This window comes from Thecamonas trahens, assembly GCF_000142905.1.
Source record: "Thecamonas trahens ATCC 50062 unplaced genomic scaffold supercont1.64, whole genome shotgun sequence".
Classification (NCBI taxonomy): Eukaryota; order Apusomonadida; family Apusomonadidae; genus Thecamonas; species Thecamonas trahens.
The window spans coordinates 126244-151289 of NW_013657616.1; the positions used below are offsets into that span (position 1 = coordinate 126244).

Sequence of the window (25046 nt, forward strand, 5' to 3'; positions counted from 1 at the left end):
GCCCCCCCCCCTTCCCTCCCCCCTTCCCTCTCTCCCTCTCTCCCTCTCTCTCCCCATATCTCCACCCACACACCGCAACCATGCGTATACACCCCCTCCCCTCCCCGCGCCGCCTTGGTCACGATCGATCACCCTTGTGATCGATCGCGTGGCGATCGTCTCCCTCCTCCCCCTCCTTCCGATCAAAGCCCCCTTCCAATCCCCTCTACCTCCCCCCTTCCCCTTCCACGACCTTTTCTGGCTGTTCACGACCTTTTCCGTAAAACGGTGAATGGCGGCGGCGTTTCACGACCTTTTTCTGCAAAGCGGTGAATGCGGCGGCGGGGCGACTGACCGAGAGCTCACGGTGGTGTTGGTGGGCGGGGTACTTGCGCAGCGGCGATGAGGCGCTGGTGTACACATGGGTGACAACGGCGAACGGAACCATGAAGGCGCCGTTCTTCCCCAAGGTCGACGAGATGTCTGTCCTCGAAATCCCGTACTCTGGCGCAGCGCTCTACCGGAACGACTCTGTGCGGATCCACACCTCGCTGGGGAGCTTCACCACGGCGCCGAGGCCGTACACCGACGGTTCGTCATTTGTGGGCTACTACTCGGTCCTCGTCCACATGCGGTCGGGCAGGATTGTCCGCCTCGAGTACGATGAGGGCTGCTCCGACTGCCCCGGATCATGCGTCGGCTCCAACTGCGCCCTCTCGTACGCAGACTACGGCGTGCCGTGCTACGATACCGCCTGCGCTGTCAAGGTCTACCTCGCCTGGCTCGGGACCGACAAGGACGAGACTGAGCTCGTCTCGGCCTCACTGCTGCCCTCCAACTTTCGCCGCTTTTCTCTCTCAAATGTCCGCAAGGACGCCTCGTCGGTCTCGGGCAACGCCGTCGCCCGCGCCAGGGAGGATGCTCCCAGCACCCGCTCCTGGTCCGGCTGGCTGGCCTCGTGGTGGCCCTCTGATGCTGCTTCAGATGCATCGCACTCGTGATCGGCTACACGGCTTCACCTACTCGGTTTATCGCTTCCCTCGCGCTCGCCAAGCGGCTCACCGCCGCAGGAACCAGCCCCACGCCGCAGCCATGGCCACCATGCTTGGGTACAGCACGCTCGGCGTGCTCATAAACGGCTTCCATCCATCGGCCCACCACCCGCTCGCACTGTCAGCGTTGTAGCCCCATCCGCCGGCAAAGCCCACACAGGCGCCGGCGACCACAGACATGAGGAAGAGCTGGAAGCGAAAGACGGCCCACTCGGCGGCGCTCGCGTCGGCCTGCGGATGGCCAACCGTCCGCGCCACAACCTGGACCGCCACAATAGCGCATGCCACCGCCAGCGCTGCCACGCAGCACTCGATCTTGTGAACAAGCAGGATCCACGCCGCAAGCGTCCACGGGAGCAGGCTCGGTGCGAGGTGGTTGACCACCACCAGCCCGCCGCCGGCCGCAGCCATGCCGACCGTCGCAGCCACACCCGAGCTCAGTGCCCGCGGCATCAGCCATGACGTTGACGCTGCTGGCACAGGCAGCGCCACACTCGCCATCAGCGCTCGCGCTAGCGAGATCACGGCATCGCTCGATCGGACGGTGAGCGCAAAGCTGAAGATCGCAAACGCCGCCGTGCTCAGCACCGTCTCCTTGCGGAGCGCACCGAGCCGGGCTTCGAGCGCAGCAGCCGCAGCGGCCACCCGCTCTGCGCGGCCGGCGATCCGTGCGTGGATGGCGTCAATGTCGTCGCGGAGCTCCTTCAGCTGCTGCCGCGTCTCCGCCCGCAGGCCGAGCGTCGGCAGCGCGTGCGCGTAGTACTCGGCCAGCTGCTCGTCAAACTCGGCTTGCTGCGCTGCGCTCAGCTCGCGCCGCCGTCTTTCCCGCTGCACCGTCAGCGCCTTCGCCAGCTCGTCCGCTCCGATCCGTTCCGAGGCCAGCCACCGCTGCGCTCGCGGCGACGCGTTCAACACCACCAGCTCGGGCGTCGACGCAGCCATCTCCATCTCAATCTCGGGCGTCTTTTGCCCGTCTGCCTCGGCCACCACCACCATCTCGCGAATCGCTCCTCCTGTTCGCTCTTGGAAAAGCGTTCGCGGAAGGACAACCACGTCCTCCTCCTCGTCGTCGATCACCACACTGGCGCCCGTGCCCGCGCCCTCGCCCGGACCATCACCAGATGCAACTACGACACGATCATCCTTGCGTCGGCGTCCTTCGCCAAAGGATCGGCTCCACGCACAACTATGGCAGCAGGCGCACCGACACCGTCGGGCGTAGAGCCAAGGACCATGTTGGTGATCATGATGATGACAGGGACCAAGATGAGGACGAGGAGTAAGGCCAGAACCACAGCAGCCAGGCCAAGAGCCGACCATCGATCCGCCAGCACAACGCCAACGGAGCGAGGGCCGATCGGACGAGATCGACCAGATGACGACCATGACCGTGATGATGATGACGATGATGATCATGATCATCGATGAGACGATCGAGATGGTAGCCGAGCCAATGGAGGGGAAAGAGCCAAGACAGAACGATGACGTCATCAGTCGGTGGCAGACCTGCACTGGGCCATGTCGTCGATGGGCGATGGTGTGTGTATGATGATGATGATGATGATGATGATGATGATGATGATGATGATGATGATGATGATGATGATGATGAGGTCAGAGTCGGTCGAGCACACGCCGCTAGGTACGGCATGGCCGAGTCGACGGGTGTGGAGGTGGTGGGACTGGGGAGACTGGGGAGGGTGGAGCAGAGCATGAGGATGAAGATGAGAAGGAGGAAGGCCGAGCAGTTCTGCGCCATGCCGTGCCGGTCGTCCCCACCGTCGTCGTCTGGCTGGCCGACGGGCGAGTTGAGCGCCGAGTCGCCAAACTGTCGCTTCAATTGACGAACGTTGAGTGTTAGATTAATGTTTGGCGGGGGCATGCATTATGGGAACATTAGATTAATGGTTAGCGGGGGCATGCATTATGGGAACGTTAGATTAATGGTTGGTGCCAACCATGTCGCGATGATCATCGTTGTCGCGCTGATCAACGCAGAGCCATATTGCCATCGCATATCATGTGATGATGAACAGCGCCGCGGTTACAAAGGCTTGAGGGTTTACAAAGGCTTGAGGGTTTAGGTCTGGGTCTGGGTCTGGGTCTGGGGCTGGGGCTGACCCGGCTGGGGCTGACCCTCAACATGTTGCAAGGCCGTCAAGGCGAAAGCAGTGTCGGCAGAGACGCTGGCAACCACGGCATCGACGTCTGCTGTCAGCCAAGAGAGTGGCGCCGAGGCGAGAAACATGTCGCGATAGCCTTCGGTGAGGAGGAGGCCAGCGGCATCGGCGTAGCGCCCGGCTCCGGCGAGATGATGGACGACGTGAGAGCGGAGGTAGGCGCCATGGCGGTTGTGGCAGGTGCGAGGACAGCCATCCAGCTCGATGGCGTGCTCGGCTCGGTGCCGTAATCTGAAAGGCCAGCAGCGGCGTTGGCGAGAAGCGCGGCGTGAAAGGGAGCAGCGGCGCAGCGAGGGACCCGCCACTGAAGGTAGTCGTAGAGGAGGGCATGGATCGAATACATGCCGTCGGTTCGCTCGTCCTGGATGAGCCTGCGCGCCACAAGGAGATCGAGGAGGGCGTCAACTGGATCGTCGAGAGCACCCATTTCGTCGGTGCTGCCAGTCCAGAGGATGCGGAGGACAGAGGCGCTGACGGCAGCGTCACTGCGGAGGACAACGAGCTTGCGGTACTCGTCGGCGAGGAACGAGATCGAGGACACACAGAGATGGACGAGTCGGAGATGAGCCTCTGGTGCAGCCACGAGCTTGTCAAAGGCATGCATCAGCCGCGGAAACGAGCCTGGACGCGAGCCAAAGACGGCACCGATCATGGCGAGGAGGAGTGGCGAGTCGCCGCAAAAACCGCGAGCTGTGCTGCACGGTCTGGGAGCCGATCCAGCGGCAAGTCGGCCCACTTGGAAAGCATGAGCAGAGCGGTATCGACGTCGAGGTCGCCAAGCTCGTATATCGGCCCGGAAAGTGGGGCGTTGTCTAGTGCCCGACTCGTTCGCGAGGTGACGAGGACGGTGACCGCGAGTTGCGTGGTGGCAAAGGCGGAAGTGGCGGCAGCCAGCGCTTGCGCCACCGCGCTCGCCTCGCAGGCGTCGTCGAGTACAACAAGAACATGACGCGGCGCATCGCGATGGGCTGTTGCAAAGGTAGAAGCGGCATCGGCGGCGCGGGCCAGCTCTGTGGCCACAAACCGCTCGTCCGGCAGCGCACCGAGGGCGATCCAGAAGAGGCCACATGCAAAGGCGCGACGGACAGCGTCATCGCGGACAATGCCAATGACTAGGTACGTCTTGCCAGTTCCGGATGGACCAACAACGCCGACAACGCCCGCAACAGCGGGAGGAGGGCCTCGACAATGGCGGCGTGATCGGCGGAGCGCGGGACAATGTCGGCGATGGGCAGCTCCGGGACCGAGGCGTCGAGCGGGCCGAGGAGCAGGAGCTCGTGCAGAGCCTCGAGGCGAGTGACAAGCGTTTCAAACGACGGGCGGCGGGTCGGATCGGGGGCGACGCAAGTGGTGATGAGCGGATCCACAAGGGTGGCGAGGAACGAGGATCGAGAGGTCGGAGTTGGCGGTAGGAGGAGAGCGGCGTAAGCGTTGGTCTCGCGGAATGCGGCGTATCGGGCCTTGTGGCGGTAGACGACCTCTGCGGCGGTGACGCCAAAGGCAAAGACGTCGACGGCCGGGGTGGGGCGGCCGCCGACAAACAGCTCGGGCGCCATGTACCTGCGGGTGCCGGCCATCATGGGCGCTGACATGGACTCGATGACGTGGGCGAGGCCAAAGTCGGCGATCTTGACCACGGCGCGCGAGGCGTCGACAAGAATGTTGGCCGGCTTGAGGTCGCGATGGAGGATGCCGCGGATGTGCAGGTACGCCATGCCCGACGCCACTCCGCGGAGGAGGCGGACCCTCTCGGCGTGGCTCAGCACCACCTCCGAGTAGAACAGCAGCGTCCTCAGATCGGTGTGGAGGAGTTCGAGGACAATGGCCGGCGGTGAGATGGAGACTGCCAGCAGCGTCACTGTGTTGGGGTGTGCCAGCTGCGACAAGACCTTGACCTCCTCCACCAGAGCCTGCCGGACCCGCATCAGCTCGGTCGCCTCGCTCTCGTCGAGCGTCTCAGCCTCTTTCTCCGTCATGTCTTGGGTCACAGCCGTAGATGTGACTGTTTTGTTGCCGCTCTGCCCATCGTCGGCATCGTCTTGGCTCTGCCCATCATGATCATGCTCGGGAGGATGATTATCAGCAACAGCATCAGCATGCTCAGGATGATGCTGATGACGACCGTGCTGCCGCCTGTGCAAGCGAAGTCGCTTGACGGCAACAGGCGTGCCCGCCCATACGCCGCGAAAAACATCGGCAAAGGCGCCCGAGCCGATGGTCTCGACAATCCTCAGCTCGTCCCAAGAGATGTCGTGCGCTCGGCGAACTGAGGCCGTGTCGTCCGACGACATGCCCCCGCCGCCGGCCCCTTCCCACACATCCTCCTCGCTTCCTCGCCTTTGTCCAGCCATCGGCACGCCACTCATAGTTTCTGTAGAAAACGTTGACATGATTCCCTCTGTAGAGTTTGATGTCTCTAGCAAGACGTATCCGACCGCTGGAGCCTCCACACTGCCGGGCCTCTGCACGTCGAGTGCGACTCTCCGCGTCGCCAACCCCAACGATAACCACGGGAACGATTAACACGATAAATCCCAATGATCTCAACGATTAACCACGACAACGATGAATCCCAATGATCTCAACGATTAGCCACGACAACGATGAATCCCAATGATCTCAACGATTAACCACGACAACGATGAATCCCAATGATCTCAACGATTAACCACGACAACGATAAATCCCAATGATCTCAACGATTAGCCACGACAACGATGAATCCCAATGATCTCAACGATTAACCACGACAACGATAAATCCCAATGAACTCAACGATTCGATTCGAGCGATTCTTTCTTCTCTTGCACAGCTACGGCGCAGCCGACACCTCTCCCCTCCCCCCTCCCCCCCCCCCCCCCCCCTCCCGCCCATCATCCCCAACGTATATCATGTTCAAAGGCCTCCTCAAAGCAAGTGGCGGTGGAGATGGCGGCGGAATAGCGGCGACCATGGAGGCGCACGCGACAGCTGAGCGATGGCCCGGACGGCCAAACATGTAGTGAAGCGAGGACACAGTGTTCGCAAGGCCATGACCAAGCTACGCAAGGCCATCACTGCGCATGCATCTGCTCTATCTGCTGCTGCTCGGCTTGATACAGATCTCATCAATGTCATCACCATCGCCATGGACTCGGCTCAGTCTCTCCGCCTCGATTCGGCTGCTCGGGCTCTCACTCCTGCTCCTCCCCGTCCTCCTCCGCCCAGCGATCAGTTCGATGCTGATGATCAAGAGAGCCAGCATGAGGCTTATGACGCGACTCGGGCAACTCGCTCGACCGACTCGCAGGGAAGACTGCTTGACGATGTCAATGCTGGTCTCGCTCACATCGCGGCGGTGCTCGATGATGCGAGCGCGAGAAAGACGTCTGAGGCGCAGGTCTTTGCAACCGCCCTGGTGGGACGGGTCGAGTCGCTGCTGACAGCTCTGGACGAGGCACAGGTTCGCCACAAAGCTCTGCTTGACGATCGATACAAGGCGCTCAACTCGCGAGTCGTCTCGTTTGTCAAGGAGGCGACCAAGGCGAGGAAGCGACTCGCCCGGTTTGTGCGCAAGTACGGTTCGGATCCGGAGGAGCTCAACACTCGCCGTGTTGCGTACGAAGATCTGGTTGTTGACACCATCCACACCGAGCAGAACATGTTGTATGCCGCCAAGCAGGCACAGGAGTTTGCTGCCAAGCTCCTGCGCTCCGCCATTGTTGCCATTCGCTCGATCTTTACCGGCTTTGTCGACGGCCTCCACGCCTACCTCGTCACCGTTCGTGGCGTCCATCTTGCTTCGGCCGAGGCCCTCGCCCGCTCTTTCCCCGAGTGGGAGTACCTAACGCTTGCTGCCCACGTCCTCCCGCCTTCGGCTGAAGCCGCCATCTCCGATCCGGTCTCCACCGCCCAGCTCTTGCCGAGCGGGCTCGACACCCTTGTCGAAGCCGCCTTCCCAGGTGTCCTCATTGAGCCAAGCTCACTCTCTACCCAGGCTGCACTCTCGACTGCCGAGGCCGAGATCGACGCTACTGACGATGTCGACGCCGAGGCCGAGGCCGAGGCCGGCGCCACCGACGATGTCGACGAGACCTGGGACTCGACTACGTCTGCGCTGGCCGAGCCGGTCGAGGATTTGCTCGAGGGCGCCGCGCTACCGGACCTTGGCCCGGCCAGCGCCTCGTCGACCGATCGCATCCTTCATCTCCCGCTCTTCCAGCCCGTCACCATGCTGTATGACTACACAGCCATGACCGCCGATGAGCTCTCGTTCGCAGCCGGCGAGATCCTCATGTGGAACGGCGCCGAGTCGTCTGGCTGGGGCTATGCCATGCGCCCGGCAACTGCTGCAGAGGGCTTCTTTCCGCTCAACTACGCAGACTCGGCCGCCCTTCGCGCGCTGCCCACACCTCCGCCCATGCCCGCTTCTCGCCAGGCCTTTCCAGCCCATCCACAAGTTTTTATCTTTCCCGACCACGATGCCGACCGCGATGCCGACCGCGCCGGCCCGTCGGCATCGACGGCATCGACCACGCCGGCTGCCAGCGGCGGCGCCACCCCGCCGCCGCTGTACTCGGCCATGTTTCCCAGCGGCCCACGTGGCTCGGCCGCCGCCGCCTCGCTGCCGCCGCTTGAGATCCCGCAGGGCATGGCGGTTGCTGAAGGTGTGCCGAGCACCCCGCCGGTCCTCAACACCCGTGCAGAACTCCTCCGCGACATCCGCGCCCAGCGTCTCGGCCGTGTTGTCCTCCGCGCGCCGGCTGAGCCTGCCGATGAGGCCGCCAGCGTCGAAGACGTCACGCCTGACACCATTGCTGCACCGACCCGCGGCGATCTTCTTGCACAGATCCGCAACGGGGCTGCTCTCCGCCGCACTCATGCTCCGGCAAGGGTAGCCGCTTCGTCATCAACAACATCCTCCCTCTTGCAAGACCTTCGCGTCGCTGCTCGGGATCGCCGCCGCGAGGCTATTACTCGGCAACTGCAAGATCATGTCGGCGCCTCATCAAGCAGGCATTACGACTATCTGCAGCGTAACAGCCTTCCGTCGTGGTCGTCATCTGATGACGAGTCGTGGTAGGTTTCACCGGCCACCCGTCCCCCCGCTTGTAAGAGTTGCCCCTACCCTGACAGTCCGATCATGACGCTACAACCTGATCTCCCGTGCATCATCACCTCACCGACCAGCCACTCGCACATGCGCGCGCACGGCACACGTGCACGCGATGCAAACCTCAACAAACCACTCTCGCCGGTACCTCTCTCGCTCGCTCAGGCGCCAGAAAAAGTACGCAAAGGTGCCTGACATGGATGACTGACAACCAACCATCAATTAACCCATACATATCATCAATGTCGTCCGGCCGCACATGCGAGTTTCTTGCCCCCCGCCCACCTGCTGCTCGCACAGGCGAGACAAGGAGACTTCCTCGCTCGCTCCCTCCCTCCCTCGCTCCCTCCCTCCCTCCCTCGCTCGCTCGCTCCCTCCTTCCCTCCCTCCTTTCCTCCTTCTTCCTCTCCCCATCCTCCTTCTATCGATGGTGGAGGTGACTCGGCGAAAAAGGATGGCGATTCTCGGCGACACGCACGCGCTTCACAGCCCCCCCCCCCCGCCCCCCCCTCCTCCCGCCCTCCTTACCCTCCTCACCCTCCTAACCCTCCTACCCCCCCCCCCCCCTACCGTGTAGACTAGGTCGACATGTCGTCCATAGGCGAGGTTAGCCGGAGCACTACGATTCCTAAGAGGTCTTGGCTCGGCAAGCGGAGCCACCAGACCAAGGTCTTGCTGCGGAAGAATGCCATTCTCGCCAAGCGCAACTGGAAGTCGACGCTCTCGTTTGTCATCATTCCGTCTGCAATCATGATTCTGCTCTTCCTCCTCTCGCTCATCGTCAAGACGCACTCGGATTTGACCAAGAACGTTCCCAATCCGCCGTCAAAGGCCATTTCCACTCAGCTCCCGCCGTGCAAGATCGGCGAGGGCAAGTCACATTGCTACACCTTTATCTATAACTACGCTACCGTGCCTGTGGTGGCGAGAATGATGGAAAAGGTGAGGCTCGCGGCGGGCGTGCCGGCGGCGAATGTGCATGGTATCCCAGGCGGCGATCTGGAGACGCTCAACAAGTTTATGTACGACGAGTACAACGTGACCCAGGCCGCGTACGTGTTCAACTTTGACAACGCCACCCACTCTGATAGCCTTCCGAAGTCGGGCAACATCTACACGCTTGCCATCAACGAGACGCTCTTCTCAGACTGCGACAACGACCTCAAGTTCTACGAGTGCGCCAGGTCGGCCGCGACATTGCCGTGCCCATGATGATGCTCCTCGACGAGGCCATTCTCGGCGAGGTGTCCGGCCGCCAGGGCGGCCCGGCGGCCTCGATTGTTGCCGCCATCACCGAGTTTGCCCACCCGGTCATCTTCAACTTTAACGTCAAGTCCTCGAGCGCCGGCCTCTTCCTCATGTTTGCCACCATGTTCCCGCTCGTCCTCATGCTCATGCAGGTTGTGGCCGAGAAAGAGGCCAAGCTCAAGTTCTCCATGTCGCTCATCGGCGTCACCGGCGCCGCGTATTGGACCTCGTGGTGGGTCACCTTCCTCGCCATGTTCTTCACCGCAGACCTGCTCCTCATTGCCGTCTGCTACATCTTTGACTTTGGCATTGTAACCAAGTCGGCCTTTGGCATCACCTTTTTCCTCGTTGTCCTCTTCTCGCTCTCGATGATCTCCACCGGCTTCTTCTTCTCGACCCTTTTCCGCAACGTCAAGTCTGCCCGCATGATGGCCCTCTTCTACCTGTTCCTCTTTGGCCTCTTCTCCTCCATCGGCCAGTTTGTGTATGGCGACGGCACCTCGGTCTCGTCCTTCTGGCGCTACCTCCTCGCCCTCTTTCCGCCGGTCATCTTCAACAAGTCGCTCGTTGACCTCACCAACGCCTCGTCCGGCCAGTCGGTTGTTGTCGGTGTCACCTGGGCCCAGCGCTCCAACTACACCGAGATCTTCCCCTTTACGCAGGTCTTCAACTGGCTCGTCTTTGACACGATTGTGTACTTTGTCCTCGCGTGGTACCTCGACATTGTCCTGCCCAATGCCATGGGTGTCCGCCGCTCGCCGTTCTACCCGTTCTCACCACGCTATTGGGGCTTTGGCTCTTCGGCGTCGCCCAAGCCGCGGCCCGGCGCCGCCTGCGAGCTCCCGCAGGCTGACGGCTACGTCGGCGGCGACGCCGGCGTCGACGACCCGGACGTCCAGGCCGAGGCCGCCCGCGTCCGTCTCAACCAGTTCCACGAGGAGCCGGCGCTTGTCATCCACAACCTGCGCAAGGTATTTGGCTCGTTTGTGGCCGTCGACAACCTCTCCATCTCCATCGCCCGTAACTCGGTCCTCGGCCTGCTTGGCGCGAACGGCGCCGGCAAGTCGACCACCATCAACATGCTCACCGGTGGCGTCGAGCCCTCGTCCGGCTATGCCGTCCTCAACCTCGCTTCTGACGGAAACACGCCCGGCCGCTCACTCACTACCCTCACCGACCGCGATGCCATCCGTGACCACCTCGCCGTCGTCCCGCAGTTTGACGTCCTTTGGGACGACCTCTCTGGCGAGGAGAACCTCGCTGTCTTTGCCGGCCTCAAGGGTCTCGCCGGAGCTGACCTCGGCTACGAGGTTCGCACCCGCCTCGATGAGGTCGATCTCCAGGGCGACCGCACCGGCCTCGCTTCTTCGTACTCGGGCGGCATGCGTCGCCGCCTCTCGGTCGCCATGGGCCTCACCTGCGATCCGGCCATTGTCCTCCTCGACGAGCCGACGACGGGCATGGACCCGGTCTCGCGTCGCAAGGTCTGGGACGTCATCGAGCGCGCCAAGAAGCGGCCCAATCGTGCTCTCACTCTCACTACCCACTCGATGGAGGAGGCCGACGTCCTCTCCGACCGCATCGCCATCATGGCCAACGGCCGCATTCGCTGCATCGGCACCTCGCTTCACCTCAAGCGCAAGTTTGGCACCGGCTACCGCGTCCAGGTCGTTGCTGCTCCCGAGCACATTACCGACGTCTGGGCTGCCTTCCTCCAGCGCTTCCCGCACTACCCTGTCGTCGACACCACGCCCATGCACTTTACCGTCGAAGTCGCGTCGACCCAGGTACCCGAGCTTCCAGGCGTCTTTGAGTACCTCCAGTCTGCGGCAAACATCAAGGACTTCCACGTCTCACTCACCACTCTTGAGGACGTCTTCCTCCGCGTTGCTGAGGATGCCCAAGGCGAGGAGTTTACCACCGTCTCGGGCGAGGCGCCGCTCGAGGACCCTGCCGCCGCCTCTTCCGTCAATCACGACATCCCGGTTGCCCAGCCGGTTGGCGAGCAGGCACCAGGCTCGGGTTCGGGCCCGGCCTCTGCCGCAGACACGCCGCGCTCCGACACGACTGCGCCCTCGCCGCCGCCACCGCCACCCGCCGCCACCGGCCGCCTCAAGCCGCGCTACGGCCTGCAGGTCAAGGCCCTCCTCGCCAAGTCGTACCACCTGCAGAAGCGGCGCAAGGTGACCAACTGCTGCCAGATCTGCTGCCCCTCGTTCATCGTCTTTATCCTCATTATGGTGCAGCTCTTTGTCATCTCCTCGCTCAACCGCACCGTGCAGGCCTCGCCGAACCCGACGCCCGCGCCCATGAACTGGCTCTTCTTCCCCAACGACGACTTTCCCAACCAGCTTGGCTGGTCCGTGCCGGCCTCGCCTTCGCCCGCCGAGCTCGCCGTCGGAAACAGCTTGTACATGGCGCCTTACACCAATCCACCGCTCGAAGAGCTATCCACCAACATCTCGTTTGTCAAGACTCAGTTCAGCTCGCTCGCCGCAATGCAGTCGACGCTCTACGCCGCGCACTTTGGCGGCGGCGGTTGGGCCGGCGGCTTTGACATTCTCTCGGCTACGGACAACGCGTTCTCGGTCAACCTCCTGTTCAACCGGACCAAGGCCAAGTTCTACGACTCGCTGCCGGCGCTCTTTGCCTCGGCCTCCACCGCTTTTTCGCAACTCGCCCTCAACGCCTCGGCGCCGTACGAGCACTCGTACGTCAAGCTCCCGGTTCGCGAGCACGAGGTCAAGATTGACATTGTCTCGTTCCTCGCCGCCATCCTCTTTCCGCTCATTCTCTTCTTCCAGTTCCCGCTTGTGGTCGGCTCCATCATGCACGACAAGGAGCACAAGCTCATTGAGATCCTCAAGATGCAGGGCATGAAGATGTCGGTTTACTGGCTCGTCAACTTTGTCTTTTCGTTCATCCTCTACATCGGCGTCCTTGTTGTGCTCTTTGCCCTTGGCTTTGTCTTCCGCTTTGACTTTTTCATCCGCAACTCGTTCCCCACCTACTTCATCCTCTTCCTCCTCTGGGGCGCCACCATGATTGCGCTTGCCTTTGTCTTCACCACCCTCTTTGGCCGCGAGTTTATCGCCACCGTCGTCTCGTACCTCGTCGTCATTGTCTCGTGGATCTCGGGCTCCATCCTTGTCGGCCAGGTCGAGGGCAACGGCGCGCAGAGCTTCTTCTTCTCGCTCTACCCGTTCTTTGCCTTTCAGCGCGGCGTCGGCTACCTCGCCGCCGCCGCCACCGCAGGCTCGGAAGGCCTCACGCTTGCTACGGTCAACTCGGGCGACGCCTACCTCGGCAACATCTACGGCTACCTCGCCGTCGAGCTTGTCGCCCTCCTCCTCCTTGCTTACTACCTCGACCAGGTTGTGCCGGCAGGCTTTGGCGTTACCAAGTCGCCCATCTTTTGCCTCAAGCCCTCGTACTGGCGCGGCTCCAAGGCGGGTTCGGACGCCGACGAGGAGCGCGCCCTCATGTCTGGCCCGCTTCTCCAGGACAAGTATCCCATCGAAGACGAGGACGAAGACGTCGCGGCCGAGCGGCGCTACATCCTCGACCCGAGGCACGCCGGGACCAACGCCATTGCCATGCGCCACCTCCGTAAGGTCTACGACGGCGGCAAGGTCGCCGTTCGCAACGCCACCTTTGGCATCCGCCGCGGCGAGTGCTTTGGCCTTCTCGGCCACAACGGCGCCGGCAAGACCACCATCGCCTCGATGCTTTCTGGCCTCATCGAGCCGAGCTACGGCGACGCCCTCGTCGCTGGGTACTCGATCCGCGAGTCGATGGACGAGATCTATGGCGTCCTCGGCGTCTGTCCGCAGCACGACATCCTCTGGCCGACCATGACCGCCGAGGAGCACCTCTACCTCTACGGCCGCCTCAAGCGCATGACGGGTGCCGAGCTTAAGCGTGCTGTCGCCCGCACTCTCGACGAGCTCCACCTGACGTACGTCCGCAAGCGCCTCGTTGGCCGCTTCTCGGGCGGCATGAAGCGGCGCCTTTCCATCGGCATCGCGCTCATCGGCTCGCCGCAGGTCGTCTTCCTCGACGAGCCCACCACTGGCCTCGACCCAAGAACCGCCGCGAGGTGTGGAACATCATCTCCCGCGCCTGCCGCTCCGGGAATGCCTCGGTCGTCCTCACCTCCCACTCGCTCGAAGAGGCCGAGGCCCTCTGCTCCCGCATTGGCATCATGGCCTCAGGCGCCCTCGAGTGTGTCGGTTCGTCCGGCCACCTCAAGGCCAAGTTTGCCGCAGGCTATCGCCTCTCGCTCTCAATGCACCCCGACCACATTGACGCCGCGCCCGCCGCCGTCGCCGCTATCCTCGACCTCCTCCCGCGCGCCTCGCACATGCCGCACTCGCTCGGGCCCAACCAGCACTTCCACGTCCCCGAGGGCTCATTTGACCTCGCAGAGCTCTTCACTACCATGGAGGCTCGCAAGGACGGGCTCCACGTCGCAGAGTGGAACATCGCCCAGACCACCCTTGAAGACGTCTTTATCCGCATCGCAGAGGCCGGCTCGGCAAAGGACGCCCTCGCTCGTTCGCTCACCGACTCGACCATCTTTGCCTCAAGCACCGCCTCGCCGCCCCGTCCCGGCGCCCACGACGCCTACATCCCACCGGTGGCCATCCCCTCGCGCGTCGTCGACGACGACGACTACGAGTACGACGATGAGCCTGACCGGTGAGCCTTGCCACTGAAAACCATTGAAGCCACACAAGCTATATACCGGTGTTCCGCTGCCCGGTCAATCCCGTAAACCCCCCCCGCCCCCCGCCCCCCCCCCCCCCCCCCCACCTGCCACACACCACTCCCACACACCACTCCCACACACCACTCCCACACAACCCCCGCACCTCCCCTAACCCCCCTCTCTCTCCCATGGCGTCAACGCTCACGCTCACTGCTCTAACCTTGCTCGGAATCCTACTCCTCACCCTCCCTTCCACTACGTTTTCCAGCCGGCCATGTGCCAGCGCAAATCCGGCAGGTCGTCGACTTGGTTTTCGTGCTGGCGGTGATGCCACTGTTTCATTGGCTTCTGATGTGGTCATTGGTGACATTGATGGTGATGGTGTGAATGATATTGTGAGTTCGGCGCCAGGTGGTGGAAGCGATGTCTTCTGGTTCAACTCGGTGGTGGCTAAGGGTCCTTCAAAGGCTCCTCAACTCGTGGCATCGTCCATGTTCAACCTTCAAACCATGGCCGTGGCTGATATGAATGCTGATAATCGTCTCGATGTCGTCATTTTTCGCATGTCTCATGTCGTTGTCGTCCTCCAAGACTCTCTCTCGCCCGTCTCGTGGCTCACGCCTGTGACTTACTCGGCCAGTGCTGTGCAGTTTGGTGAAATGGGCGACCTCTCTGGCGATGGCCATGCGGACGTCGTCGCTGCTACTAGCGGAGGCCATTTTGCCTGGTGGTCAAACAACGGCTCCGGCGTTCTCACGAGCAAGCCGGCCATTGCTGCTGGACTAGGCCTGCGCAGACTTGTCATTGTCGACATTGATAGTGATAATGATGCTGACCTTCTGGCGGCGGACTACTCTGGCTCGGCCGTTGTTCTCGCCACCAACGATGCGGGTGACGGCTCCAGCTGGACGGTGAGCACAGTGTCTGTGACTAGTGGCGTGTGGGCGGTGGTGGTGGGCGACTTTAACGCTGACTCTCTCCTCGATGTTGCCCATGTGTCTTCAACAACTTCCGGGCTTGGTTGGGCGATGGCGACTACGCCGGGAGTCTTCGGGCCCAAGCAGTCGGTGCCTGGGCCGTCTCAAGGGAAGGATGTTGCCGCTACTGACGCCGATGCCGATGGCGACATTGATCTTGTTGTCGCCGCTGTCTCCAAACTCGTTGTGTACCTCAACACGGGCTCTGGCGCCTCGTTCTCGCCCGTTGAGTTATACTCGAACATCGATGACGGCCAGTTCTTGGGTGTGTTTGGCGTCGAGGTTGCCGACGTCGATGGTGACGGCCTGTTCGATTGGATTCTTTCAGCCAATAATTCTGGGCGGGTGTTTTGGTTCTCAGCAGCGGCAACGCAGTCGGCCATGCTCTACCCGTTTGACGTCGGTACGCAGCTCGTCTCGCCGGCAGTGGCCAATGTACTGACGGTCGCCGCCGGCGACATTGATAATGACGGGTGGGAGGACGTTGTGTCGCAGCAGAGCACGGGAGTCGTGAACGTGTATCGCAACCAGGGCGGCACCGGCTCGTTTGCCAACGGTATCACGGTCATGACAATACCAGACCCGATTGCTGGCGGACTGGTACTCGCCGACCTTGATCAAGACGGGGAGCTTGATATGGTGGCCGCTTCAGCCCCCGGGAGTGGTGGGTCGATCATGGGTTGCTGGAGCCTCCCGGTGTCACTTTCCTGCGTCTTTCCCTTTTCAGTCTCTCTTGTCGACCTGCCGCGCTGGATCGAGGTGAGTGATGTCGACGCGGATGGCTTTCTTGATGTTTTGTGGAGTGACGTCAACGGCGTGCACTGGGTCCAGAATGTGGGAAAGGAGGAAGCATGGAATAACTTTCATTTAGTTACTGCAACTGGAACAACCGCGACCAATGCCGTGGGCGACATTGACGCCGACGGCGACGTCGACGTGGCGGTTGTCTCGGGAAACGACGTGGTAGTTCTCGGCAACACCGGCAACGGCACGTTTGCAGTGGTCGACACCGCAGTTCCGCCGCCGCCGCTGTCTACGCTCGCCGCCAATGCATTGATGATCGCCGACCTCAACGTCGACGGACTCGGTGACATTGTGGGGTGCGGCAGCGGGGGAAATCGCTATGTCTTTGCAGCAGTGCAGATCGCGCCAGGCGTTTTCGGCCCGATCTTTGGTCTGGCGACTGTTGTGGACTTTCCCGGTGTGGGCACAGACCTTATTGTCACAGACCTCAACAGCGACTCTGTGCCAGACCTGGTTGTGGCGACGTCCAACTTGCTCTTTGCCCACGTCAACATGTACGGCGACCCGACAGGGACTTGGAGCTCGCAGCAGCTGCGCGAGACCGACCCGCAAGCGGTTTACCATGTGGTCAACCTCGACGCAGATGGCGTCGGTCTTCGCGACATTGCTTACTCGCGCTATAATGAGGTTCGCGTGGCACGGGGCCGCGAGTTTGATCGTTTTACGACCGCTCTGCGGCCGGCGAGCTTGCGGCCCATACCAGAGATGTTCCCGACATGCTCGACGCAGCTGCGTGGCGGCCGACGTTCAGTCGAGTGCTTGGCAGCGATGTCAACTGCCGGAGCTTGCGCGAGCCAGGAAGTTGTGTTTCCGGCGGCGACGTACACCAGCTGCCCGACGGCAAACCTTCAGTTGTGGAAGTCGGCCACGGTGAACGCCACAGGCGTAGTGATCGATTGCGACCACCGCAATGGGGGGCGTTCCGCATTGGCACCAATGTCTCGGTCTCGTTTGCTGGCCTCTCTGCCATCAACTCGACAGGAACTACGATGCTCATGGTCGAAGGCGAGGGTGCAGAGCTGGTCTTGACTCACTGCCACTTTGCGACTTTGGGCTCGACATTGTCCAATGGGGCTGTGGTGTCTGTGACTTCCGGCGGAGTGCTGGTGATGACGGACTCGACGGCGGTTGACAACCTTGCGACCATTGGTGGTGCGGTGTTCGTGGTGAGTGGGACACTTCGTTTGGAGCGAGTCCACTTTTCGCTCAACCGCGCCACCATGGGTGGTGGCTCTGTTTACTCGCGAGATTCATCGTCTATCATCATTGGGTGCACGTTTGAGAACGGGTCGACGTTCTCGTTCAGCAGCTTTGGCGGTGGCATCGCTTTCGAGGGCGGAACAGCTCTTATTGCGAATTCCAAGTTTGCCAGGCTGGCATCAGGCAACGGTGGCTGTGTCACGATCTATGGGAGAAGCTTTGAAGTCTCGGTCGAGATTGTCGACACGACGTTTGTCGACTGTTCTGCGCGCAGTGTCGGCGGAGCTGTCAACATTGCCTTGTCGACCAGTGTTTCACGATTTCTTATGACGCGAGTCTCCATTTCCAACTGCCATGCTGCCGAGATTGGGGGTGGCATACATATTCGGAGCGTCCAAGACGCGGTTCTGACGGATGTGACCATCTCGTCGACAAGTGCGGACCTGGCTGGCGGCGCTCTGGCCTGCGAAGATTTTTCTTCTTCCTCGGTGTCGTCTACCAAGGTTTGGGACCTGAGTCCTGTGGCATCGGGAACGTCGACTTCGTCTGTGACGATGGCTGGGTCTGGACTGTCTATGACGTCTGTGTCGGCAGGTATTGGCGGTGGCCTGTTCCTCTGCTCGTGCACTGTGAGTGGACCGATGACGATCATCGATGCTAGCGCAAGCGCGGCAGGCGGGGCCGGGTTTGGGTGTGTGAGCGAGCCTGCGGCGTTTCCGGCGTCGGGCCCGCCGGGCACGGTGTCGTCGAGCGTGGGAGCAGACGGCTACGGCCCGGGATGGGCGACGGTGCCGGAGAAGTTTGTGTGGATCCAACCGCCGAGTGCGCGGATTGGATCGGCGCTCTTGCTGGCGGGCGTCTCGATCGAGCTTCTGGATGGAGTCGGGCAACGAGTGCGGGCGAGTGAGATTCGGATTGGAGTGACGATCCTGGACGTGGAGGAGGACAAAGTGGAGAACATCGGACCGACGGCGATTCCGCAGGCTGGCGACGGGAGCTTCTCGCTGGTCTCGTCGTCACTGGGCATGTACGGCCCGCCGTACGACGACGTGCCTCTGCGGCTCGAGGTGGGACTGACCGACGGGGTGCGGAGCGACCTGGCAAGCACGTCGACGATTGCGGTGACGCTGACGGCATGCCCGCCCGGAACCGGCGGTGGACCTGCGGACGAGTCGCCGTGGCTGGTCTGTACGGTATGCGGGGTGTCCGAGGTGTCTGAGGAGACATCGGTGGCGCCGTGCGCGCTCCGTGATCCATGCCCTGATTCGACGGTTGCGGTGGAGCAGAACCGGACTGTGAGCTGCGTGTGCAAGGATGGTTTCTACTCGCACGCCGGGCGTGTCGAGGGTGAGGCGTGCGATGAGTGTCCTCCGGGAGGGCTGTGCGCGCTCGGCAGCGATGAGCCTGTTCCACTGGTGGGCTTTTACCCTGTGGGCGACGGCACGTTTGTGGCGTGCAGGCGTGCGGCCGGGTGCGTGGGAGGATCGAACGTGGCGCCGTGTAGGCGCGGATACTCGGGCTTTATGTGCAACGAGTGCGAGGCCGGGCACTACTCGGACGCGTCCGGGGCGTGCGTACCGTGCCCCGAGGCAGCAGTCTCGACGTTTGTGTCTGCGCAGGTGATAATTGTGCTTGTGGCCAATGGGGTGGCGGTTGGGGTTGGATGGGCACTTGTGCGGGCCGGAATCCGGACCGGGACGGCGACGGGCGAGGTCAAGTCGCAGGCGCAGCTGATCCGGGCGTTTCGGCGGCTGACGTCGCCGGCGTCACCGTCGATGGTGCTTGTGGCCTTTCAGCTTGTGGGGCTTGTGGTGGACATAGACCTGGCGTGGAGCGGGGCGACACGCGACGTGCTCTCTTTTTCAATGTCTTTAACGTTGACGCCAACCTGTTTGCTTCCGAGTGCGCGGTGGCGTCGTTCCACACCAAGTACGCGCTCACTGTCCTCCTCCCTGTTGTTTTTCTCGGACTTGTCTTTGGTACGCTCATTCTGCTCAAGGTCGTGGCGCCCAAGGTGGGATTTTTCCACGGGCTGGATGAGGTGGCTGTGAGCACGCTGGCGGATGCGGTCTTGTTCACCATCACGCCGCTGCTGTACATTCCGATGTCTCGGGCGACGCTATTGATCTTTGACTGCGTGCGACTGCCAAACGGGCGGCTTGTTCTGGACACCGATCCTGGCGTGGCGTGCTTTGATGCGGCGTGGTGGGGTGTGGCTTGGTTGGGGCTCTGCTCTGTTGTGGTGTATGTTGTGGGCATCCCGCTGTACTTTGCTTACGCACTCGGACAGCACCGTCACGAGCTCTTCTCGCCGCAGGTGACGCTCCGGTTGGGAGCGCTGTATCGGCTGTACCGGCGCAAGTTCTACTGGTGCGGCGTGGGCGAGCTCGGTAAGCGGCTAGTTATTGTGCTTGTGGCCGTCTTCTTCTCGGGCATGAAGCTGTTGCTCATCGGGACACTGCTTATGGTGCTTGTGACGTCGCTCCTCTGCGTCGCGCGGTGGCAGCCGTACTACTTTCCGCTGTACAACTCGCTAGACATGCGGCTCAACGCGGCGGTGTGTCTGGTTGTTTTCCTTGGCGCAGCGTCATACGCAGAGCGGCAGGCTTCGCCCAACTCCACCATGTTCCTCGTCTCGGCCATCGCGGCCGTCATCGTCCTCCTTGCGGTCTCGATCCACGGCATTGCCATGGACGTGATCCTTATTGTCCGTGACCGGCGGGCAACGTACCTTGCGGCCAACGATCGCCAGCGACGGCTGATGGCGGTCATTACCAGCGAGCTGCAGGACGTGGAGGCCGGACCGGACGTCCTCCGCGATGCCGGGCGCTTCCTCGCCTCGCTCGACTCTGCCGTCGCCGCCGGCGTGTCGTCGGTGGAGAACACCACAGATGTGGGCGATCTCGGCGAGGTTGGAGAGGTGGAAATGGACGGGCTGATTTAGTGAAGAACAGAACACTGACTCACTGTGGAAGCAGTGGGTTGGGTTGGATGGAGTGGTCGGGCGATGAGAGTCTGTCTGTCTGGCAAGCCTCAGGCGGCCAGGCACACAATGTGTTGGTTTGGTGCGGTCGATCACTCCATCCATCCATCCGAATAGTGCGACACAAGGGAGCCGAGGGCGACGACGAGGACGAGGAGGACGACGACGACGACAGACGGTGAAGCCACTCCCCCCCCCCCCCCCCCCCCCCCCTCCCCATATACCATATACCATATACCATGGCAACTTACACGACGCCCGGAGCCATTGAGCTGCCTGCGCTGGGCATGAACCTCCACTTCCACCCGTCCAACTATGTCCTGGCCGCCGGGTGTGTCGACGGAGCGCTCAACATGTACTCGCTGAGTGAGACGGCCGAGGCCAAGCTGATGTACACTGTGCCGTACAGCGATGGCAGCAGCAGTAGTGCTGTTGGGCAAAAGGCTGGTTCGACTTTTTCGGCTATTTCGGCTCGGGCCATCAAATCGTTGCGGGCAGCCGCGTTTTCACCCTCGGGCAATGCGATTTTTCTGGGCCATGCATCGGGCACCCTCAAGGCGGTGGATGTGGAGACGGGCAAGGGTGTGTGGACCATTCCCAACGCGACTCAGCCATCGTTGGCGCGTCGGTGGAGAAAGGCTGCGGGCGCTGCGGCAGAGACAGCGAGGGCGTTGGCGAGCGACTCGGCGGCGGCGGCGGCGTTGGCGGCAGAGGCTGCGCGCGGGCCAGACGAGTCGGTGGCAGGCGCGCTGGCAGCGATTCGGCGGTCGGGCAAGAAGGGCGGGAAGAAGAAGAAGGGCGGGATGGCGTCGCGCGGTTTCGACTTTTACCTCGGCGGCGAGGGACAGGACGGCGGCGAGGAGGATGACGACGAGTTTGGTGGCGACGTGGCGACGCCGATCAACGCGCTGCTTGCGCTGGGCGAGTTTGGGCTGGCTTCGGGTGACGACACAGGAACGATCCGGATCTGGGACGTCCGTGCGCCCAACTATGTGCGGACGTCTGATATGCACGAGGACTATGTGACCTCGTTTACGTCGCTCAACGACGGGTCGATGCTGATCTCGTCAGGCGGCGACGGGCGGATCGGGGCGTTTGACCTTGCGGGCAACCGGCCGCTCTCGCAGTCTGAGCCGCTCGACGACGAGATTGTGAGCGTGACAGCGCTGGCGGACGGGTCCAAGGTTGTGGCCGGGGTGCAGACCGGTGAGCTCCATGTGTTTGAGGCCGGTTACCTCGGGGCGCCGCTCGACGAGTACGCCGCGCTCGGCTCGATCGAGGCCATGGTCAAGATCTCCGAGGGTGGGGTGGCGCTGGCGGCCGCTGATGGCTCGGTCCGTGTCTTCTCGGTCCATCCCAACAAGCTCGTCGACGTGGTCTCGGAGCACGACGTTGAGGTCTCGGCCATGGCGGTCTCGGGCGATGGCCTCCTCTTGGCGTCGACTGGTCACGACACGGTCATCCGCTTCACCAACCTCACCACCGTCCACGACAAGATCTTCCAGGCCCACTCGCATGAGCGGATGCCGCGTCGGAATGTGGTTCTGCAGTCGACCTCCGAGAAGCCCAACTCGTTCTTTGACGATCTCTAACCCTTTAGCCCTTTACGGTACGGAATGGACACATTTGTCCGTCGCGCAAGCCGCGCTCCGCGACGCTCCACAGACGTCGCCACGGCCATCAATCGCGGTAAAAGAGTAGTACAATGCGTTAATGGCTGCCACAACAGAAAACAGTCGGCGATGCAGAGATGGACGCCGCACGCAGCGCAAAAGGTCCGCGGCCGCGATCGGTTGCCATGAAGCTTCCGGCCAGCGAGGCAGTCGCGTCGCACGGCGGCTTGTTTGGGAAAGTGGTGATGACGAGCAGCCGCTGCAGAGGGACGCTTCCGCTTGCGCGACGGCGCGGAGCTGACGGGGTCGGCGCTGGCGGGGAGGGTGTCGATGATGTCGTAGAGAAAAGCCACGCGAGTCATGGCGGGGCGTGGGATCGTGTCAGCGTAGAGCGCGTACGCGTTGATGAGCGCGGCGCCTAGAGTCCGATACAAGATGGCGTGCCACCACTTGCGCGTGCTCGGCGGCGCAGTGGAGAGCGAGGCGCGCAGGCGCGAGTTGAGGTCGACGCCGCCCATGTGGTCGCTGTACTCCGTGACGATGAGACGGCCGGGGCGGACGACGCTTTGGCGCTCACTCCGGCTCCAGCGTCGCACGGTCGTCTTGGCGAGCAACGACGATGTCGTTGAGTCTGGAGGACGAGAGCAGGTTGCCAGGAAACGGCACTCGATCGAGTCCTTCCACGCGACAACAGCGAGGTCGTCGCCCACGTTGCACACAACGGCGTCGCTGGGACGAGCGTCGGGCGGCAGGCCCCACGTGCGAGCCACGCATCGGCCTCTGCGGACGGTGTTCGCCGCCCGATGCCCGCGCGTCGCGAGAGCGTGGAAGAGCTGCGCGCTCGAGTCGTACGAGTCCATGACAATAGTCTGCGGCGAGGCCACGGGCGCGACGAGAGCGAGCACGGTGACGATTCGTTTGATGATAGTCTGCGGCGAGGCCACGGGCGCGACGAGAGCGAGCACGTTGTGTTTGATGAGAGGCATTGATTGTGTGGGGTGTGACGATTAATTTGATGAGAGGCATTGATTGTGGGGGGTGTGACGATTAATTTGATGAGAGGTATTGATTGTGGGGGTGTGGGGGGGGGGTGTGACGATTAATTTGATGAGAGGCATTGATTGTGTGGGGTGTGACGATTAATTTGATGAGAGGTATTGATTGTGGGGGGTGTGGGGGGGTGTGACGATTAATTTGATGAGAGGTATTGATTGTGTGGGGTGTGGGGGGGGTGACGATTAATTTGATGAGAGGCATTGATTGTGGGGGTGTGGGGGGTGTCGATTAATTTGATGAGAGGCATTGATTGTGGGGGTGGCAGCGCGCGGGTCGACGAGTCGGCAGCGAGCGAAGCAAACAACGGCACACCTCACGACGGCAGCCATTTCACGAGTACGTAGCCATTGCAGGGAGGGTACCAGCAGGTAGCGAACTAGCCTCGCATACTCTCCATACTACCCTCTCTCTCCTCATCTCACTGTATCCATGGGCATGTCCATGGGGGGTGGTACCAGAGGCTGAGGAATGGTGGTGGCGGTGGCGGTGGGGCGGCGGCGGCTAACCGACGCAGTGCGACATGGTTGGCGGGTGGCGGGGAGGGAGAGGGGAGGGGAGGGGGGAGGGGGGTGCACTCATCATTTTTTTTGAGGGTATGGTATGGGGACTCACGTGTGATACCATGTGTATGCTGCGTGGCTACTGCTTGGGGGTGTGGAAATGGTCTGCGTGTGGTCTTTGGCTCTCTTTTTCTCCCATGTCTCCTTTGCCTGTGGCGAACCTGGCGTCTGGCATAACACCGTGAACGGACGGCGGCTGGGCTGCGGGGCTGTGGCTGGCGATGGCGATGGCGATGGCGATGGCGATGGCGATGATGATGGCGATGATGATGTCGATGACGATGTGTGGTGGTTGTAGTGGAGGTCCACAACGTGCTGACGGACATGGAGGTGCTGGCAAGGGCAACTGGGTACACGCTGTCGTTGGAACAGCAGGCGGCGCTGGGATCGTCGCTGGCGTTGCTGCAGACTAATCTCAAGTTTGCCTCGGTTCGGTTTGTGGGCAAAGTGCTCGGCGTGTCGGGCGACTACTTTGTGGCGCTGGGAACGGCGGCAAACGTGCTTGATGGTGAGGCGAAGCGGGCGTTCATCTCGACCGACTGTGCGTCGTGGGTGCAGCTGCCCAAGCTCGAGCCGGAGGAGCTGCCGTACATTGCTGCGGCACGTGGGCGGTTCTCGGGCGAGCCGTCTTGGGAGTTTGTGGTTCCGGTGCCGGCGGGGGCAACGCCGCCAGCGACGCTCAAGGGCGCGCGGTCGATGGAGGACGGCGGCGGGGCTGGTGATGCGTCCGAGTACGGCGACGAGTCGTCGGCATACGGCGACGATGAGGCGTCGGAAGGCGGCGAGGGCGGAAGCAAGGTCCGACGGCACAAGTTTGTGCGAGTGTCGGAGGAGAAGCGGCTGGCGTACCTGGTGGAGACGCTCGAGTTTGACGTGGCGGTCGTTCCGCGCGGCGCGTACCTCAAGACGGCGACCGAGGTGGTGACGGCGAACCCGACGTTTGCCGGGCTTCCGGTCCCGATCTCGACCTCGCTCGCCATGTACTGCCACTTCCGGCCGGCCGTCCGCCTCCTCACCAAGTCGCTCCTCGAGCGCGAGGCCGACGATGCACACCTCGACTTTATGGACACGCTCGACGAGGACGTGCCGGCCGGGGCGTGGTCGGTCAACTACGACGTCGCCACGCAGACCGTCACCCTCCGCTCGCTTCTCTGGCCGGGCGCCGTCGCCTTCCACGTCGCCGGCACCCGCAAGTTTGGGTACGCCTACTTTGGCACCGGCGAGAAGAACTGGAACCTGCCGTTCATGCTGCCGACCAAGGCGGCGATCGACGCCGCTGCCGCCGCCGCCGCCGAGGCTGCTGCTGCTGCCGCCGCTGCGGCTACGGGCGCCGGCGAGGTTCCCGAAGGCGAGGCTGCTCCCGGTGGGGAAGACGATGATGGAGTCGATGCCTACGAGTACGACGACTATTAGATGTGTGTGTGGTAAAGGCGTATGGGCTGTGCAGCCAAGTGTGCTCGAGGCGTGGATCCCCCCTTGATCCGTCCCCCCTTGAGATCTGTCCCCCCTTGATCCCCTTGATCCGTCCCCCCTTGATCCGTCCCCCCACCAGTGCTTGACCCCCCCATCTACACCATGCCCATCCCCCCCC

At 62.3% G+C, this 25046-nt stretch overlaps 7 protein-coding genes across 7 annotated transcripts; 5 read left to right on the forward strand and 2 right to left on the reverse strand.

Moving 5' to 3' along the window:
- Positions 1-1037: 1037 nt before the first annotated feature.
- Positions 1038-2266, reverse strand: AMSG_10797 (uncharacterized protein; the record flags this gene model as incomplete). The annotated part of the gene is made up of 2 exons (XM_013897779.1): positions 1038-2112; positions 2163-2266. 2 exons carry the CDS (start codon positions 2264-2266, stop codon positions 1038-1040), a joined length of 1179 nt encoding a protein of 392 aa, XP_013753233.1.
- Positions 2267-3111: 845 nt separating this feature from the next.
- Positions 3112-5187, reverse strand: AMSG_10798 (uncharacterized protein; the record flags this gene model as incomplete). Its single annotated transcript, XM_013897780.1, has 4 exons — positions 3112-3242; positions 3278-3906; positions 3948-4333; positions 4399-5187. The coding sequence occupies 4 exons, from the start codon at positions 5185-5187 to the stop codon at positions 3112-3114; spliced, it is 1935 nt and encodes a 644-aa protein (XP_013753234.1).
- Positions 5188-6169: 982 nt separating this feature from the next.
- On the forward strand, positions 6170-8446 carry AMSG_10799 (uncharacterized protein). The gene is made up of 2 exons (XM_013897781.1): positions 6170-6352; positions 6419-8446. Exons 1-2 carry the CDS (start codon positions 6189-6191, stop codon positions 8271-8273), a joined length of 2019 nt encoding a protein of 672 aa, XP_013753235.1. The 5' UTR covers positions 6170-6188; the 3' UTR covers positions 8274-8446.
- A 445-nt stretch (positions 8447-8891) lies between these two features.
- On the forward strand, positions 8892-14256 carry AMSG_10800 (ABC transporter A family member 9; the record flags this gene model as incomplete). Its single annotated transcript, XM_013897782.1, has 3 exons — positions 8892-9403; positions 9451-13597; positions 13639-14256. The coding sequence occupies 3 exons, from the start codon at positions 8892-8894 to the stop codon at positions 14254-14256; spliced, it is 5277 nt and encodes a 1758-aa protein (XP_013753236.1).
- A 569-nt stretch (positions 14257-14825) lies between these two features.
- On the forward strand, positions 14826-20187 carry AMSG_10801 (uncharacterized protein; the record flags this gene model as incomplete). The annotated part of the gene is made up of 3 exons (XM_013897783.1): positions 14826-16670; positions 16730-19093; positions 19147-20187. The coding sequence occupies 3 exons, from the start codon at positions 14826-14828 to the stop codon at positions 20185-20187; spliced, it is 5250 nt and encodes a 1749-aa protein (XP_013753237.1).
- A 278-nt stretch (positions 20188-20465) lies between these two features.
- Positions 20466-21818, forward strand: AMSG_10802 (WD repeat-containing protein 55; the record flags this gene model as incomplete). The annotated part of the gene is made up of 1 exon (XM_013897784.1): positions 20466-21818. The coding sequence occupies one exon, from the start codon at positions 20466-20468 to the stop codon at positions 21816-21818; it is 1353 nt and encodes a 450-aa protein (XP_013753238.1).
- A 1545-nt stretch (positions 21819-23363) lies between these two features.
- Positions 23364-24868, forward strand: AMSG_10804 (uncharacterized protein; the record flags this gene model as incomplete). The annotated part of the gene is made up of 2 exons (XM_013897785.1): positions 23364-23375; positions 23759-24868. The coding sequence occupies 2 exons, from the start codon at positions 23364-23366 to the stop codon at positions 24866-24868; spliced, it is 1122 nt and encodes a 373-aa protein (XP_013753239.1).
- Between the last annotated feature and the right edge of the window lie 178 nt (positions 24869-25046).